Source organism: Cavia porcellus, unplaced genomic scaffold (assembly GCF_034190915.1).
Source record: "Cavia porcellus strain 051 isolate PalLab524CR breed Dunkin Hartley unplaced genomic scaffold, mCavPor4.1 scaffold_20, whole genome shotgun sequence".
In the NCBI taxonomy this organism is placed as follows: Eukaryota; Metazoa; Chordata; class Mammalia; order Rodentia; family Caviidae; genus Cavia; species Cavia porcellus.
Genome location: NW_026947503.1, coordinates 33,638,428 through 33,659,024, shown reverse-complemented (window position 1 = coordinate 33,659,024; position 20,597 = coordinate 33,638,428). Strand labels below are relative to the sequence as shown.

Genomic DNA, 20,597 nt, shown 5'->3' with positions numbered 1-20,597 from the left:
ATCCTCTATATTTCCTATGCCTATGCCTACTTCCACTTGTTAAATCTAATTCCATGGTGTTCTAATAAGTGTTGTGAAATAATCTGCAAAGTTGAATCCTCACATGTTGCCTGGTACTTGATAAACAACAAGGGTTTCAAAGTTAGTTTTCTCTTCATGAAAAAGTTATGGTTTAAAAATCACTGATATGATATAGCTTAAGAAATAATTTTTAAAATTTTTAATGGTTCTAACCTTGAGATCAAATCCAAATCTGGTTCCAAAACGCATGTTTCTGACACAGAAGGGAGCCTGGCTCATGCTTTCAGTTCCTCCACACAAAACAACTTCAGCATCTTTAACACAAATTTCCTGTTTAAAAACAATGATACCAAAAAAGCCCATTTATTGTGCCCTGAGTATATATTCAGAAGTACACTTATCTTATAAATTAATGGCAATTTTAATAAATACTGTAGCCTAGTTTACAGTGTTTCAAAAGAAAATACCTTAACGTACTTGTAAATTCAGTGTTACAGTATTCATTCCCAAGATGTAAGGGGGGAGAAAACAAAGCCATTCATGCCTCAGTAATACACCTCCACCTACCTACACTTTGACTAAGAAAGTGCGTGTGCTGAGGACTCACAGGACTGAACCCATGGCCTAACACATAGCCAGACGAGCACTCTACCACTGAGCTACATCCCTAGCCTTGTTTCGTTTTTTATTTTGAAACAAGATCTTGCCAGACTGTCCAGGCTGACAATGAACTTATGATTTGCCTCAGCTTCCCAACTAGCTGGGATTACAGGCATGCACCACTGTTCACAGTTTAAGAACAGTAATTCATAATAATTTATAATTCAATATAAATCTACAATCTGCAGAGATTTTATCTGGCATAAATGTACATTAGATAATAAAGGACAAGCCTATTAGAAAGGCAAAAGGAAAATTTATTCTATTAACAGATACACCTGAAGAATTCCAGAGATTTCTAGGAACTAGGTTGATCTGAGAAATTTAGTAGAAGTAGCTATTTCATCTCTCAATTATTCCTGCTACTTGCACTTCTTAGAAAAGATGCAATCAGTAAGCTTCTGACGTTTAAAAGAATTTTCTTTGGTATTTGTTTGTTTTTTAGACAAGGTCTCATTATGTAGTTTAGGCTAGCATGGACTCACTATATAGCCTAGCTTGGCCTCAAACTCAAATTGATCCTCTTGTCTCAGCCTCCCGAGCACTGGGATTACAAGTATGTACCACCATGCCAGGTCTGATGTTTAAAATTAATGTTAGGAAAATGTATACATTGTAAAAATATTGATTTGAAAATAATCTATTTATTACAATGTATATGGGTGTCATTTATTTTGTAAAGAAAAGACTTTATTAAATAAAATTGGATTTTACTATATTCCTGCACTCAAAGGTATATACATATTTTACCTTACTATCATTTAAAGAAATCATGGTAGTTTGGACTTCTACCAACAGTGTTATTTAGCTCCTTTGTAACAAAAAATATTTTCAAGGGCATTCTTAAATTCTTCAACTCTACTCCTCAATTGCTGTCCTTATTCAATATTCCTAGACTTGGGTTCAAACTCTGCCCCTATGACTTAGTAACCATAATATCCTTAATAACCAGCTTTCTTGCCCAATAAAAATGAGAATAATAACATATTCTTGCTTCACAAGATGGTTGTGAAGTTTAAACTAGATAGTGAATGTAAATCAAGGACTTTGGTAGAGTGCTTTCTTAGCATGGGGGAGGTTTTGAATTCAATTCCCACATACACACAAAACTATAGTCATGACTGGCTTTTAAAAAATAGTGTAGCAAATATACATAAAACCTATCATTTTAACTGTTAAGTGCTCAGTTAAGTAGCACTAAATATACTCACATTGCAGTATAATCATTCTTATCATTCATCCATAGATCTACTTCCATCTTACAAAAGTAAAATTCCACACCTCATTAAACATGAATCTTTTTTTCTCCCCTCTCCCAGTCCCTGAAAACTAGCATTCTACTTCACTGCCATGAATCTATTTTAGTACCTTGCGTAAGTGAAATCATATAGCATTTGTCCTTTTATGACGTTATTCCACTTGAAGCTTCTACTTGAATAGTATCAAATATTTTTCCAAGAAAAGTCAAATTTTATCTCATCTAACAGGTACTATAAAAAGCTAAAATGTTCTATTGAAGTGGAATATTTATTTTTGTAACTCTTACAATAATGTTCAGAGATTTAAATGAAACGTTGCTCATACCTGACATCCGTTCACGATGGATTGGAAGCCAGAGCCACACAGCCTGTTGACAGTGAGAGCCGGGATTTCTTTTGGGATTCCCACTCTTAAACCAACATGTCTTGCTAAGTATATAGCATCTGAAGAACTCTATACCAAAGAGATGGACAAGAAAAACAATTTCCTCTATTAACTCAGGCATTTAGAACAAGCACAGCCTCACTGTCCTATAGCATTATCTGAATGTTGAGCAGGCCGCTAGCACCGTGAAGTTCTGGACTTTGAAGCATGTATTTGACCACCTATGGGAAACTGTTACAACATAGCTGTGATGCAAAAATATCCAAACCCTATGAACTCAAGTATGGTCCAAGCTGATATGCTGGTCAGACACGCAGATCCTTATGGAAAGGCGCATGGCCACAGACTTCTCAGCAGAGTAGGGAATGGCTTCTGTTGTAAGCAAGAACCAAAACATGTGTGCAAGAACATTCTGTATTTGATACTGTAAAAGTACTTGGAAAAATTGGTATCCACAGTCAGTCTTCCTAAGATAGAATGTTAAAGCTTTTCAGACATTGGAACTTTCCCTGGCTGTGGGACCAATCCCAGAACAAAGCAGAGCCACCTTCTAGGTACACACAAACTGCCTCACGGCTGCAAACTAGACCTGTGTGCATGAGGAACTCACTTTAAAAGAAGAAATTGTAAAGTTGTTAAATACATTAATTTGTATAAAATGAATTACCCTGCTGGAAATCACAGTGTTTTGATTTGGTACTTACATGATATTTTTGTAGTGACGATTATCACTGAAGGAATATATGACTCCAACAGAAATGCTATTTTATTGTATCCAAGAGTACTGCATTGGTTTGCCAAGTTTTGTTACTTAGTAAAGGTACTGTTTTCCTTGGATCTGTACTTTATGACTTAGCACACTGTATGTAGGCTGGTTATGCCAATTAAAAAAAAATAAAGTCATTATCTGACTTTAACAGAATACTTAACACTTAAACAGAAGAGCAGCTGTTCACATCTTTCACTATTTCACATCTGCTTAACTTATAAATTGCCATGTGTCAATACCATGGTTCTGACCAGCCAGTCAGCATCTCCAGAGATCTGCACCATGTTGGAACTTAGGGCACTGGGCACCTGAGGAATCTGCTCACCTCCCTGGTAAGCACCCATGGCTCGAGCGAGCGGTGGGCGACCCAGGGAGAGAACCAGCCAGCCAGCATCTCCTGAGATCAGCACCATGTTGGAACTTAGGGCGCTGGGCAACAAAGGAACCTGCTCGCCTTCCTGGTAAGCAGCTGTGGGCAACCCAGGGAGAGAACTAGCCAGTGTCTTCTGAGATCAGCGCCATGTTGGAACTTAGGGCACTGGGCAACAAAGCAACCCACTTGCCTTCCCGGAGGGCAGCCATGAGCCTACTGGCATGCGGGCTGAGAATCAAACATCCCACATCCCCCTTCTCTCCACTGCTGTTAGCAAATGGGAGCCAGAGGTCTGACCATCTCTTGGGAAGATGACCATATGTAATATAGCAAATATGGGAGATTTCCTTCTACCATCTCTTTGAGGGCAAATATTGTTACCACTGTTTTGCTTTGTTTTGATTAATTATATTGCTCTATTTAATACTCTGTTTTAATAGGTTTTATGATGTTCTGTATGTGGTTTGATTTTGCTATACCGGATTGAAAGGACAACTATTGTGAAGATAACAAGATATACTATGGCACCTATCACTGTTATCTCAGTATCCTGCTAAGAAGTTCTGTACCAATTGTCTTGATTGGCTTTATTCTGTCTTGTTCTATTGTATTTTACTACTTTCCAAAAAAAAAAAAAAAAATCATGGTTCTACAGCTGCTAAGACATGATATGTCAAGTTATTTGAATATATTATTTTTAAAAGTAGTTGTGACCACAAAACACCTTTTTTACATGACAAGCTGTACATCATTTGTATGGGGGAACTGGGGAAGAAAATGAAGTATGTAGTGGGGGAAATGGAATGGTCTATACTAAGTAGGTTTTACTGATTGAAAATCCTTATTTGGGATAACAGGGTGGCTACAAGTGAAAAACAATCCAGTAAATCTATTTTGTTTAGTATTTTTCTGTCAGGCAGTTAACCACTAAATGATATCTTTGCTACTGGAAAATGTTGTGTATAACTTTTTTAAACGGTGATTACCTTTTGCTTTTATTTTATAGTGTGTAGCACAATTAACCTTTAGTTGGGTTTCCTATAAAGAAACAGAACATATCTATAAAACAGCTAACACATTTATAAAAATAGAAACAGAAATAGTACCAAACTTTTAAAATTAGTGTTTTTCTATTTAAATATTGTGTAGCTTTAGAATTCTTAGGACATTTGTAATTATGATAAATTCCTTTTTTCCTTCTTTCAAGGAAGAAAGGTTTATTTGGCTCACAGTTTGTAGAGGTGTCATAGTTAGCTGGCTCCAAGACAGGGTGACACATGGTACAGGGGCATTTCAGAGGAGGAAGAGTTCATGGCAGCAAAGTAGTTAAAACACAAGGCAGCAAGTAATTATGCTAAATTCCAACAAGGTTTCTGATTTTTTTTTTGTAACCAGAGATGGCTTTTACGATAGAAATAATATTGTAGCTAAAAGAATTTGCTAAATACATGTTAAAATTTGACAAAAAGTGACTTGTATAATTTTTGTAAATTATATTTGTTCTAAAAAAGGTATTATGCCTAGTGATAAATTATTTTTAAACCAATCTTTATCATATCCTTTGCTTGATTTTTACTCTGACCTAATGATAAAGCATCTATAAATTTTCATCTTCCAAGCTAACTACATCTATTTAAATATTTGACGATTCATGGCTTCTATTAAAATATGAACAAGTTCACAGCAAGTTCACTGACAGGACTAAAGTGGAATAAAGTGTGGAATTAGAGCTGTTAAACCTATTATCCTATTTAATATTAAGATGAACTTATAAGAATTAAAATGGTCTTTGCTAATAAAGACTTTCTTTTCATCATTAAAAAAACAAGCACAAAAGACATGGAAATGTTGGCAACCTATCACATACGATAAACTATAAAATTCTGAAGTAGGATACAATGCATATAATTATGGCACATTTTATGTGATATGTGCTGATGATTTGAATAGACAATTGTGATTTTTGCATTTTTTATTGAAATAAAATATCTATCACATAAATATTACCACCTTAAACATTTTAAGTGTGATATTTAAAAATTTTGTAATATGGAGCTGACATTGAGAAATTGAAATAGAACTCGAAAAATTAGGCTTTGGAAGATCCTGGGAAGATGGCAGAACAGTAAGCAACAGAGTAAACAGCCTTTCTGAGAGAAACAGTCCAGAAGCTGGATTATATAGCATTCTGGAGAAGACAAGAAGGAAGGAAGTAGGTCCCCTCAACCGGGAAGAACCTAAAGTGAGAACTGAAGTCCACAGAGAGAATAAAAAAAAAAGAAAAAACTTAAACAGAAGAAGGTGGTAGCTGATGGCGCTTTTACCGGAGCAGAAACCACCTTGTGAGAAGTGCTGTTGAAACATGGGGATGCATGGTCACATTAAGCTGGGGGGTGGCAAGCCCAAAGGCCTCTCTGGGAGATGTGGTGGCAGAGGGGAGCAGCAGACTGGAGAACTGCACTGGCTGGTGGTGAGTGTGGAGGACTCAGTCCTCCTGCGGGAGTGGGTGATTGACTGGGGGCCATTTTGGAGTCCAGCAGGATAAGCCCGGAGCCAGAACTGCAGCTGGCTTCATTCAGCCACTCCTAGCTCAGAGAAGACTGGTGGAAATTGTTTGGACTGAGTCTGCACCTCTATGCCCAATCCAACAGCCACCATGGAGGTTTCCCTAAAGCTAATCCCAACCAGTTCTGCCTGTCCTGCAGCATACTAATGTGGTAAAGGCTCCCTGTGGTTAACCAGCTCAGGAGGGAGGCCACAGCCTGCCCTGCCCCTGCTTGCACTCCATCAGCCACCTATAGCCCTATACCAGTGCATCCAATGGTCACCTTATGATATCCCTAGCCAGCACACTTCAGAGAAATTCAAACCAACACAGGAAGTGCCAGGGACCCCACTACCCACTTGTCCAGAAGAAACCAGGAACATGCCAAGAGGAAGAAGCAAAAGGCAGTCTCTGGCCTCCAACCCAAGCAGAACTGGTCCAGGAGATGTAAACACAGAAGAGATCGAGTTGCATACCTGAAGTTTCTGAAGCAACAGCAACTGAAATAAAGAAACAACTTCAAGAGGCTATAAAGGAACTTAGAACAGAAATACTACCTCAGGAAAAAGAACAAATGAGAAATATAATAAAATAATTGCTAAGCACCTTAAAGAAGATACAGATGCAAGAATAGAGGAATATAGAAAAATGAGGGAAACCTTTAATGAAGAATATAAAAAAGATTTAGAATACATGAAACAGATTTAAAGAGATTACCAGGAAATTAAAAACTCCATTGAAAGCTGGCAAAACTGCTTGAAAGAAACTAAAGACAGACTATCAAACCTTGAAGACAGGTTTGCAACTTGTGATCGTGAAAGGAAAGAGCTCTTAAAAATAAAAGGAATCAGGAAGTAACAATGCAAAGGCTAGAAGATGATGAGAGGATCTGTAACTTAAGAATAAAAGAAGCAGGGGTAAACACAAATGAAATACAAAGGCTATTTACAGAAATAATTAAAGAAAACTTCCCAAGCTTAGGAAAAGGAAATAATATTCAGATAAGTGAGACATACAGAACTCCAGCCAGCTATAACCAAAACAGACCTATGCCCAGACATATAATAATCCTAAAAATTCAACACAAGAACAGAATATTAAAAGCTGTCAGAGAAAAGAAACAGATCACCTATGAAGGAAAACCCATCAGAATCACGACAGACTTCTCAACATAAACCATCAAATCAAGAAGAGCTTGGAGTGAAGTATTCCAAGTCCTGAAAGAAAATAGCCTCCAACCTAGGCTGATGTACCCTGCAAAACTACCTTTCAAAATAAATGGAGAAACAAGATGCTTCCATGACAAAGAGGAACTGGGAGAGTTCATGACCGCCAAACCAAACTTACAAAAAATACTGAAGGACATTCTAGAGAGAGAGAGAAAAAAGACCATGGTTTTGGGAACAGTGGCAGAGGGGGCTCACTGAACAGGGCAGACAGTGGAATGAAGACAAAAAGTAGACAACCAACGGCAGAAAAATAACATGGCAAAGATGAGATAGAGGAGGTTGGCCATACTCACTAATATGGATGGCCTCAATTCACCAATAAAAAGAAACACAGGCAGAGTGGATGATGAGATAGGATCCATCAATATGCTTAATATAAGAAATACATTTAACCTGACAGGGGGTTTAGAGACTGAAAGTCAGAGATGAGAAAACAATGCTCTGTGTGACAGGGAACCAGAAAAAAGTGTGGGTAGCTTGCCCATCAGCTGCACAAAGCCACAAAGCCACAGCACTTTTATACAATGGAAAACTACTCAGCAATAAAGAAATAAAACCTTGAGGCTCTTGTAGGTAAAAGGATACAACTTGAGATCACGCTCATGGGTAAAAATGTTCAAAATCAGGTGAATAGCGGGTTGCCTCCCTAATATAAAAACTAAAGGAGTTAGTGGGATCCAATATATACAATACATCCTGTGAAAGTGAAAGGGGAGGAATTGTCTAAAAAGGGAAGGTAGTGGCCAGTGTTAATCTATTATTATGATTTGAAACCCATATTGTTTTCATCATTCTGTTTAGTTTGGTTTTATTGTTTCAGTTTGTCTACTTGTATTAGATTTAATGGCATGGACAGCTATTCCAAAGATAGCAGGATATATTACGGTTACCATTTTTGATTTCCTATTAGCTTCATTTGAAGCCCTGTATTGCTTTCACTGTTTTGTTTTGACTGATTTTATTCTATTTTGTTTTGTTTGATAGTATCAAGTCTGATGGTATAGGCAACTACTTTGAAGACAGTAAGATATACTATGATACCCATTGTGGTTTGACTATTATCTTCTTTTGAAGGCCTATAATATCTCCAATGTTTTGTTTTTATTGGTTTTGTTCTGCACTGTTTTGTTCAATTTTATTATGCCTAATGATTTGGGCAATTCTTTTGAAGATAATAAGAGGCATCATGGGAGCCATTATTGATCTCTTTGTATTTTAAGTCATGTACCACATGGATCCTTTTGTTTTTACTGACTCTATTTTGTTTTGTCTCATTTGGTTTTATTCAAAATAAAAAAAAAAGAAGAAAAATTAGGCTTTTAAAAGTTAAGCTATTTGTCCAGGTTTCCTCATGACAGCCATGGTGCCAAGGAAATTTCTTTTTTTTTGTCTTTTTCCTTTTTATTGGTACCGGGGATCGAACTCACGACTGCCTGCTTGAAAGGAGGCACTTACTCCGCTGAGCTAAATCCCCAGCCCGCCAAGAAAGTTTTGATAGAACCAAAACGTTTTCCTGGACTCGAAAGCCTGACTGATTTTACATGCATGAATTTCCTGTATTTTGTTCTCTCTGATAAATGAAAGTGCTTCTGTGCATTTGAACGCATCATACTAGCTTGACTTCCTATTTGACCAATTTGTGAATAAAGATACTTTTCCATTTGTATGGAATTCTCTTGTACGCTCGACAAGAAGTAGGTGAACAAATTCAGGTAGTGGGGACACACAGATTCAGATTTCTGGTCAGATCCCTGTTAATACAACTATAGTCAATTGGATATCACACATACATATCTGCTGTGGTTTTTGGATCACGGGTGCATGATACTCATCAGTGAATCAGTCCACTAAGGTGTTTACAGCTAAATGTAATTTGGGAGGTGAAGTCTGGGAGGAGGTGGGTCACTGACAGTGTGGCCTACAAGAATCTATTTTTCTCCTCCTTTGATCACTCTCTGCTCCCTGCCTACAGTGTTAGGAGCTGTTTGTCCTCTGACATGCTGCTCTGCCTTGGTGCCAGCTGACTATGGACTGAAACCTCTACAAACGGTGAACCAAATTAAACCTCTACTTCTTTAATTTGTGAGTGTTGGGTTAAGGTTAGTGTCTCACAAGGAGAAAGTAACTAAGATACTAAGTATGCTTGTACTTGAAAAATCATTCTATTAAGTCTGTAAGACAGACTGTAACAATTAGAGCTGTTTAAAGAACAGGCTGAGGTTCTCAATCTTGATTGTAGACTGGAATAATTATAGAATCTTTATTAACATATTTGTGTTTAAACTCCTGATTGAACCAACTAAACCAGAAAGGGTGAAGGCAGGACCTGGGCAATAGTCTATCATGTAATTCTATCATGAAACAAACTGACAAATGCAGACTTGGGAGTTCAGAGGGTAGATGAACAAATGGTCAGGAGAACTAGCACAGGGACTAAATCACTGCTTCCTGAAATGAATTTTGGGGCATCTCATTAAAGTGCAAGTTGTGAATCAATAGTATAGGGCTGCCTCAGATCTTGCATTTCTAACCATTTTTATTGTTAGTCCAAGGATAATATTGAGTAGACTTTGAGCAGAAGAGATGAAATGACTTTTAAAAAAGAAACAAATAGGACAGGCTTTAATAAAGAAAACTAAAATAAATTTGACAAAATTTGAAGATTTGGTCCACTAAGGTAAAAATATTAAGGTACTTATTAGACAAGCCTATTAACTTCTGTAAAGGTTTGAAGTTTTTCAAAATAAGATTCAATGAATTTCTTTATATTTATAAATTAGAGGTTTGAATGCAGATCAAAATGGGAAAAGCTCAATAAAACATCCGTTAATCCATTGACTGTTTCATTCCTTGATGGAGATGAAATCATCTTATTTTATAAATTAATGTTATTTAAAAATTCTTGGTCAGTGGTTATTCTTTTCTCAAGGTCTGTGTTATAATTACAAATCTTATAATATTCCATCCTGTACAGACTGGTAAAACAGATGTTTCAGAGAAACTATCATCATACTTAGTAGTGATGCCACACTTGATGTCTTTTCTCTGACATCAGAAATAAGATGGGCATAAGTAATTTCTTGTCACTTCCATTCCATATCCAGGATTTTAGAAAGATCAAGTAAGTAGTCAATAAAAAGAAGTAAGAAGGAGCCAGATTTCATTGTTTCCTAAAAAAAAAAGTAAAAACTCTTATTCTAAGTGACATCAAATAATATTTAACTTATTGGAAAAATGACTTTGAGATATTTGTCAAGTATTAGTTGACATCCATTCTGTTTTCTTCTATATATAAAAGCCTAACCCCAACTGTTTATCTATTAAAAACATAATACCTTTTTCAGGAAATCTTATCTTGGCCTGTCACAAAACTTAGTGTAAGAAAGACTGTCTGTAGAAAGAGGTACAAACACAATGAAACTGTTACTAATTATAGTGATTTTGTTGTAAACTTTGAGGAAAACTAGAAAGATTTTAGAAGAAATAAAGTCCCTTTAAAATAAATTCTAGGAAAAACAACAAAAACAAAACCCCCAGAGTACCTTACTTCTATGTGATCTTTAATAATGCTTTATTAGGTCAGATGTCAAAGTCTCCCCAATCAAAAAAGAAATGAAACAAAACACAATGGTGAAAAGTTGAACAAATACAAAGAATTCTCAGCTAGGCTTGGTGGTAGAAGGATTATGAGTTCAAAGACAGTGTAAGAAATATAGCAAGACTCTGCCTCAAAACAAAAACAAAAACAAAAAACAATCTTCATGAAAATATCTTAGGTCCAACAGACATAATTATAAAAGAAAAAATAAAAAAAAACTCATTGTTTTTCAGTATGTGAAGATACCTAATGGCATGATGGCTAGATTAAAGCTCAAATTGAAGATCTAGTGCCTTTCTGTGTCCACTGTATTCTCTTTTCTTTAGTGGTGATCACTTCTTTGGCATCTTTTGAAAATTATACATCATATCCCCATAATTACATTATAATCTCCTTTTGTTCCACTTTGGGTACTTAATATACTTGCATAGCACCTAAAATAGCCTCTGCTAGGCACCCAGTATTTGTATACTTTGAAAGAATATACAGCTCCATGGATGAATATCTGCACAGATAATCTATTTTGTGTACCACACACATCAAAATAGAGGATAAAGGAGCTCCTTGTTTCCCACAACAAACAGACAAAACTCCTAAAATGTGAAAAGTTATGAGAGGCATGTGGTACTGTGTGGGCCTGTCACCCTCCTGCTATAGATTGGATCTGGAGTGTCCCTCAAACACCTAGATTACAAAGGCTTGAGCCCAGCCCACTGCACTTCTGGGCGATGGTGGAACCTTTTGGAAGGGGGCCTAGTGGGAGGAAGTTAGGTTGTTGGGGGCATTCTCCTTCCTGTATTTTTGTTTCTCACTGCTGTGAGGTGGACAGCCCTTTTCCACCACACACTCCTATCATGATGTATTCATGGCCACAGGTTTCCATACTGAAACCTCTGAAACTTTGAGCCAAAATAAACCTTTCCTCCTTTTAAATTGATTATCTAAGGATTTTGTAACAGTAATGGAAAGCTGGCTAACATAACTCTGTAGGTGGCATCCCAATCAGACATACCCAATTCCCAAAATATATGTTGCTTTGACTCATCACTTCTGGAGTCAAAGGATTACTCATATTACATATTTCATGAACTGGTAACTATTAGTAACTTATTTATTGTGTGACACAGTAATTATTTTTAGAAAATGATCATGGTAAGCAACAGACATGTACATTGCCCTCTGCCCTACTAACCTGCATGACATTTCCTACAATGACACTGTTAATGGTCTCAGGTGGGACTTTGCCAGCAGACAGAGCAGCCTTGGCAGCAAACTCAGCCAAATCAGTAGCAGTGTAGTCTTTCAGAAGACCTCCATAGGCTCCAAATGGTGTTCGCTTAGCAGCAACAACAAAGACACCTAATGCAAGAAGAGATTTGTAAGCAAACACAGATCAGTCGGTATCTCTTAACATGCTTCAATCTTACTGTGAAACCTTACTGTAAAGAACAATTTTCAGTTAATAGTCACTGTTTATTTTTGTAACAGTAGTTTTGCATCATTTTTCTTGACTCTTTCCATGTTTTCTTTCTAATTTCAGTGGTTCTACTTCTAGTCATGGACAAAAATGCTCTGATCTGACCATAGACAATGAAATATTCCACACAATAATGAAAGAAAAACTATATCAAGGTCCTAGAAATGAACAAAAGTAGGCCGGTATGAAGACAACTGATACTTGGAAGAAAGGAACAGTACAGAATGAATTTCCCACTTATTTATTGAAAGCTAACAGTCCATCCTACATGGGTTGACTAGAACTTTGAAATACGGTCATAACAGCATTAAAATTCAGAGAACAAATTCCATATAGCTACAGCCATTGGAAAGTGATGAGAATCTGAAAAACAGGAGCACCAAGGAGGAAGAGCATAAATTTTGCATAAAAATGCCAAATATCTGACACATGAACCGTGCATTGTGGATCAGAGAACAAGTATCTCAGCCAAATTTAAAAACACTAACCTTAAATTTGAGCGCTGCCTACCACAGGGAAAGACATAGTTTGTAGTATGAGTTCTGTCATAATAGCTGCTTGCAAAAAGTAAAGGCCTACTGTTACGATTGATGCACTGTGTTAACTTCAGAAACTTAGAAGTTTAACCAATAGACTCAGCAGGGATTCAGGGTCTTTATTTTGTAAATATCCTCAGCCTGTGCTAGAGCAGAGCACAGACTTGGTATGAGTGCTACATCCACTTTGGTGGTGGTGGGGTAGGCTGCTTAATGAGAAGAGGCTTGTTCTCATCCCTTTTGTTCTGGCTGCATTTGCTGGCTGCTGCCTTGTAGTGTGGCCTCAATGCCATGCCACCTTGCCTTGGAACTAGCTGATTATGGACTAAAACCTTCAGAAACAGTGAGCTAAATAAACTTTCCTTCCTTCATTTGGGTGTCAGGTATTTTGTCCCAGCAACAAGAGAAATGTAACTGACACCAACCAATAAGTCAATAGTCTTCCAAAGAACAAAACAATTCAGTTTCTAAAAAGTTTAATCTGCTATATCCATAATACAATGAAACATTAATACACATTAAAGAAACAAGAAAATATGACTTGCTTAAGAGACAGAGTCCAATGGAGACTGATCCCAGAATGCAGGTGATGTAATTAACAGAGAAGGATTTTTAAAAACAGCTATTATATTTATGCTCAAGGACATAAAAGAAAGTATATGTACAATAAGAGATAGGATATCTGTCTTAGTTACTTTTCTCTCTCATTGTTGAGACAAAATACCTGACAAAACTTCCTTCCCAAAGTTAGGAAAGGAAAGGTTTATTTCTTACAGGTTGGAGGTTTCAGTCCATACTGAGTTGGCTGCAAGGTAAGATGACACAGCTGAGAGGCAGCAGTTCACGGGTGCCACAAACAGTAAGCCCGCACAGCAAAAGAGAAAAAGACATGCCTTGTTCCTGCAGTTACACTGTATGCTGGCTCCACCCCTGGGCTGTGTAGCACTTATACCACAATCTGAATGTAAGACAACAAACCAATCACAAATGCTAGATTTGGCCATGTCCATGATCGCACGAGGCTTGGGGGAACATCTCAACATAAGCCATAACAGTATTTCAGCAAAGAAATAGAAACAAACAAACAAACAAAAAAACGAGTTATAAAACTTTAAAAAAAATCACTGGGTAAATTTAACAGAATGAAAATTAAAGAGAAAGGTTCAAGGACTTTTAACACTGATAAACAGAATATTCAATCTGAAGAAGAACACAGACTGAAAACAAAATAAAGCATAGGCAGAACTACATATTTTGACAAAGAAATATAGGCAACTACTGAAGAAATGACAGTCCAATCAATGGTGCTGGAAAAACTAGATATTTACATTTGGGTGGTTTTGTTTTGTTTTGTTTTGTTGAGACAGGGTCTCACGATGTAGTGCAGGCTGATCTTGAACTCACTTATGTAGCCCAGGTTAGCCTCGAACTCATGGCAATTCTATTGCCTCAGCCTCCTGAATGCTGGGATTATAGGTGTGAGCTACTATACCTGGCAACATCTACATTTAAAAACATTAATCTAGACATAGATTGGGCACTTCTCACAAACATTAATAATGGGTCATATACTTAAATACAAAATATAAACTTACAGAAGATAAACAGGAAAAGTCAATCTACATGTTTGATGATTTTTTAGATATAACACCACAAGCATGATCCACGAAACAAAAACTTGGTGACACTTTATTCAAATTAAAACTTCTGCTCTTCAAAAGACATTGTTAAGAGCATGAAAAGACAAATCATAGTCTGCAAGAAATATCTGTAAAACACTTATCTGGCAAAGGACTTGTATCCAAAATATTTTTAAAAAGCTCTTAAAGCTCAACAATAAGAAAAACGAAGAAAAAAAATCAATTGTAAAAGTGGGCTACAGATCTGAACAGATACCTTATCAAAGAAGTTACACAGACAGCACGTAACCATATAAAAGATGCATGTCATATCACATTAGAGAATTGCAACTTATAATAATGAGCTACATCTACACAATTATTTCAATGACTAAAATCTCAAAGACTGACTATCAAATGTTGGTGTGGAGGTGGAACAAAAGGAACTCATTGCTGATGGGGAGGCAAAGCAGTACAGTACAACCCCTCTGGAAGACAGGCAGTTTCTCATAAAACTGAACACATTCTAACCATACGACTCACCAATTTTGTTCCTTTGCATTTAACCAAATAACCTAAAATCCATACAAGAATGTTTATTCTTAACTGCCAAAACTTGGAGCTACTAAGATGTTCTTTGATAGGTGAATGGATAAAAAACTGGGTGTAGTGAATGGAATATTATTCAGTAATAAAAAATGAGCTATCTAGTCATAAAAAAGGAATCTTAAATGTGTATTCCTAAATGAAGGAAGTCAATCTGAAAAGCTGTCTATTGTATGATTCTTACTATATGTCTGGAAAAGGCAAAGTTATGGAGACAATAAAAAGATCAGTGCTTCCCACAGGTTCAGAAGTAGAAGTGAATTGGTGAAGTTTAGGTGACAATATAATTACCTTCCAAGATGCTGTAATGATGATCCATATTATTTATATATATGTCAAATTCCATAGAACTGAAAACAGAGTGAGTTCTGATATAAACTATGGACTTCAGTTAACAACGATATATAAATATCAGCTCACTAATTGTAACAAAGCTACCATATGAGTGCCAGATATTCATAATATGGGAAATGAGGGTGATTTGAGAGTACATCAGATAATGCCTTGTGCTTTCTGTTCAATTTTTCTATAAACCTAAAATTAGCCCCCTAACAGTTTCTTAATTAAAAAGGGAAACCAGGAATTGTGGCATGCACCCATAATTCCAGCACTGAGGGAGCTGAGGCAGGAGAATCACAAGATCCAGGCCCACCTGCGCAAATCAGCAACATGGTATCACACACACACACACACACACAAAAGCCATGGATGCTGCTCAGTGGAAGAGTGTTTGTGTGCCTTGGTTCTTTCTGTAGTATGTCTGAAAAAAAGAGAAATTTAGGAAAAAAATAGGCGGAGCACTTACGATATCATAGGAGAGTAGGAATAAAAAATAATTTGAAGAAATAATAAATGAAAATTCTATAAATTTGGTAAGAGGTAAAAATTTGTGGATGCAAGCTTCCACAATGCAAATAGAATAACCATGCTCCTATACCTTGGCACATCATTGTGAAATTTCTAAAATCCAAAGATGATAAAAATCTTAAATGCACCCTGAAAAAAAAAAAAGACATATTGCATGCTCATGTGAATATGTGAATCATTGCTATGCATGCAGTATGTCATCTTTTCAGTGTGTTTGAAGTGAGGGCAGAATATCCTGAGGGGGATTAATGTCAATATATCTTTTACTGTAATAAACTTTTAAAAAATTTAAACACTCATTGTACATTTCCATCACACTTCACTGATGTGTTGGGCCCTTATGAAACTCAGCATGGTACCTGCCCAATGTGGCACTGCTCCTTAGAGTGACAGTGTGCCCCTTCAATACTAACTTTCCGTGTCTTTTTCCAAGCCTGAAATTGAGCTTCTTGTTTTTGGTGCCCGTCAGCATTCCTCCAATCAGCTGTCAATACGTCATTCCACCCACCCCCTCAAACTCCACCCCCTATCAAACTTATAAAAGCCCACCCTTCTTTGCCTCAGAGGAATCTTACACTGTTCCGCAGCCTGCCCATGCCTGCAGTAAAGGCCTTTTACTTTTTTCCTGTCTTTGTTTCTGTACTGAACCAAGAAAAACCTATCATTCATAATTTCATTTTTCTCTATAAAGTTCATTAATTTCTCCCCCATATTTCATAATCCAAGAAAATATTTGTGAGAGGCAGACCTAGTAATGCTTATGATGAAATATATATACAAAAGTGCATAATGGAAAATAACAAAAATAATTACGTTCCCTTTACTCATATCACTGCTTTTTACCTTGAAGCTGTCAGCCTTAACTGAATTAATACAATCATTCAGAATGGAAAATAATGCTATTAAGTGTATGTGAAAAAATACTTTGGGCCTCTGTTCTACACCATGTGCTATGTCTATCCTTGGTTTTGACTGACAGCTTTGTTATGCCATATTTGACTGTATTCTCTCCCCCCCCAAAAAGTAATAAGAACTAAGGAGTAATAAAATCCAAAATGTGTAAATTTTGTTGTAAAAAAGAGAGGGGGAAAAAAAAAAGAGCTCTAACGGATATAACAGCAAGTGTGTTTAGGGGTGTTAAATAGCTGACTATATCAATGTTTTTGGATCATTGAACACAGCTGTTTGCAGTCTCCCTGTTTGAATGCCCACTTTGTATTCTTTGATACTGTGATTTGAACAACTATTTTCAAGATGATAATATGTAATCTATTAACAGGTGATTTCTTACTGTTATTTTTTTTTTGTAGTTCTGTATTACGTGTACCCTTATACCGCTTTGTATGTTTTGTGTTTTTCTCTTTTTCCTCTTAAATAAAATTAAAAAAAAAGAAAAAATACTTTGGGATATGCATATATAAAGATAAAGACAATATGAAGTTTTTTCTGGTTATTTCATAAAGCCATTTATTTCATTTATTTTATCTGATACCGAGTTTATGATGGCTATTAAAAGATCTAAGATGTTAACATTTGTTAACACCAAACTAAAATCTTGTTTACAGAAACTTTGTTTAAAAGATTCTAAAAATTCAGATGCTAAAGATTTCCAAAACTTATGACAGTGAAGAGACATTAACTCAGAAAGTCAAACTCCAAGTACAGGCCTGACAAGGTGTATTGATTAGACAGCAGAGGAAAAGCAGTAATCGGAGAAAAACAAGAACTTTGCCCTCATATCTCACATTTCAGCATTTGTTTCTTTTTCTTTCTGAGACTGGTTCAGCGCTTCAGGCTGGCCCTGAGCTCACTTTATAGCCCAGGCTGGCCTCAAACTCCCAACAATCCTTCTACGGCAGCCTCCCGAGTGCTGGGATTTTACAAATGTGTACCACCACGCCTGGCACACTGTCAGTACTGTAACAGCACTGCCAAGTTAAATATTTACTCATATGCAGGGAGCAAATGCAGCAAACTATGACACATTAAGGAAAATTGCTGCTGCTCCTTTTCTGTTTCAGGAGTACAATAATTTAGCAGCCTCTGCTGCTTGCCTGGGGCGGGGGGGGGGGTGTTGAAAGAACCTTCCCAATAAATCTAAGGAATAGTAAATTTAATAATGTATTGGATAGGTGAAAATCTTCCATGAAGCAGTGGATTAGTGCTAAGAAAAATCTAGGGTATTGGCTCTTGTCTGAAATCTGATCAGCTAATGACAATTCTTACCAAAGTTAAATATGGTCCCATTCAAATGCGTCCTTTTCTTTAACAGTCATCAGTCCTGTGCCCTGCTTTCTTATTTTTTTATTCTTTATTTTAAAGAGGGTAAAACTAAACATAACAAAACAGAACAAAGTAGATCAGAAGAAAACAATGTAAGTGGCACAGATTTCAAAGCTATCAACCCTATAAACACTTTGTAAGAAACTTGAGAGAAACCTGCCTTATCCTTAGTGCATTCTAATTAGTATACAACAATCACTTTTTGAAGCTCAAAGGCTTGAGTTCTAGTCATACCACTACCTACCTGTGATATTACAGACAACCCACTTTACGTTTCTGGACATTACTGTCCTTAACTGTAAAGTAGGGAAATCAGGGAAAAATATGACCATCACCTCAAACATTATAAGTAAACTGGGTCACAAATATATAACCTTCCTACTTCTTTTAATATAGGTCCATGTGTCTATTTTTCCCCTTACTTGTTCATTGTTTTCACAAAATGTTCAAAGCAGTCTGGAAAAAGTTAACAACTATTGGTAAAATATTAAAGTAAGTGAGACAGTAAAAAAAATTTTTGAAAAGATACTTCATTATAAAGGCAGCTTCTAAACAAACTGGGTTTCCTGAACACATTTTTTAAAAAATCAACATGCTCCTTTATTAAGTAAACGCAATTAAGTTCTGAATTGAGGACACTGGTAAGTGAAATCCATATTGTAGGAAACTGGACATACTGTATTTGGTGGCAGAATACTTAGCATTTGATTTGTTCACATGCCATATTTTGCTGCTCTGACTTCCAAAGCCCCCTAACCAATGCCTTACCTGATACCCTTCACTTTGGTGCTTCACAGGCATCAAAAACATGGCAGAAAACTTAATTCTGAATCTCCTCTTCCAACTATACCTCCCCTAGTTTTCCTCCTAAGTAGCATCAAGAACTAGTTCAAGCCAGACACCTTTACTCATTCTTTATATTTCCTTCTCTTTAACCCACTACATCCAATTCATGACCTTGTTCTACCAACTGCACCTCCAAATCTGTCAAACCACCCCTCCCCACCCCCTTTCACCCACTCCATCAACCCCACAGTCAACACCACCATTTGCTGTTGCCTTGGACCTCAGTGATAGATCCTTAAAAGGCTTTTTTATTGTCCTAGACCCTGCAGGAAACGAGACACAGTAGAAACCAGACGGTGTCATTGCCCTGCTTTAAATCCTAGTTTTGCCTTCCACTGGATTTACAAGAAAACTTCACCTTCTTTACAGAAACCACTGGTCCTTGGACCATCAAAACGTCAGTTCTTAGACCCTGTGAAGTCTTTTCCTGTCTCAGGGCCTTGATATGTATCCTAGCTGAATATTCTTCCATTGTCTTTGATGACTTATGAAAACGAAGTTTATATAATTTAAAGACAAGTGAATAATTGTAGAAGTGCCTGCACTGCGCTTAGTCGCTCAAACGAAAGTAACAAAAGGGAGGAAGGCAGGTACTACTCAAACAGGCCTTTCCCGCAGAAGCCCCAGCACGCCATCTCCCCAATCCCTAACCTCCTCCCTCCCACTCAGCGCTGAGAGGTAGCCAGGCTACTCCGAACACCTACTGTGCCCCACGCTTCTCGTGCTTTGGGGGACGCCCTGATAGATAGTTAAGTTCGAACTCGTGGGTCACTATTACTCGAAGAGCGACCTCCAAGGTCACAACAAGCTATCCTTGATCTCCATTCAGTCCACAGAAAATTACACCGAAATCGTTGTCGCTGGCACTTTCAAGCATGCTCCTTACTGCAAACAATCTCAAATCTCCCCCAGGACCAAAAAAACACTGAACTTTTCCCACGACCCCTGTCCACTGAGCCCGAAAGCAGAGGATTGACTAGGGCTAGGATCAGACCAGAGGGGCAAGAAGGGTGCCGCGCTCACCTCGGAGCAGGGCCATGGTGGCAACCTGGACCCGCAGAGAAGACCACTCGTTTTGGCAATGTACAGAAGTTTGGAGAAAGCCTGGCTCAGCGCAGGCTCCCGGCGAGGCCACGCCCCTGACTTTTCACCTACTTCCCGCAAGCTCCTCCCCCGGCCCCGCCCCGGGCCCGCTCTGGGATCGCTGCGCTCTTTTCGCCATCCCCTGGGAACCAAGGTTGCCATTATTTCTGGGGAGCAGGGCCAGTGGAAACGTTCATCATTGTGTTTCAGACTTTGCAGCTGCTTCCAAATCTAGAAAATTACTTTGACAACACCCGATACATCTTTACCTTGTCTTGCAAAACACCCTATCCTCTCCCTCCTCGCCCTTAGCCCTTGGATATTGCATAAACTAGGAGAAAAGATGACAAATGCCTGGGTGGAGTAGGCGGGCGCCCGCGCGCTGGGGGTGGGCCGGAAGTCAAGTGGGCGGGGCGGGAGTCGGTGCTTCGGGATTGGCTG

General features: G+C 37.6%; 1 protein-coding gene across 1 annotated transcript in view; it reads right to left on the bottom strand.

Annotated features, from left to right (window-relative positions):
• Positions 1-20,276, bottom strand: part of Acaa2 (acetyl-CoA acyltransferase 2) — a 38,160-nt gene extending 17,884 nt beyond the window's left edge. The window contains exons 1-4 of the mRNA XM_003474157.5: positions 20,097-20,276; positions 12,032-12,198; positions 2,266-2,394; positions 235-351 (exon numbers count right to left, since the gene is read on the bottom strand). Of these exons, the coding sequence (XP_003474205.1) occupies positions 235-351; positions 2,266-2,394; positions 12,032-12,198; positions 20,097-20,112 (429 nt within the window). The 5' untranslated portion in view covers positions 20,113-20,276. The remainder of the gene's footprint in view (positions 1-234; positions 352-2,265; positions 2,395-12,031; positions 12,199-20,096) is intronic.
• Positions 20,277-20,597: the final 321 nt, after the last annotated feature.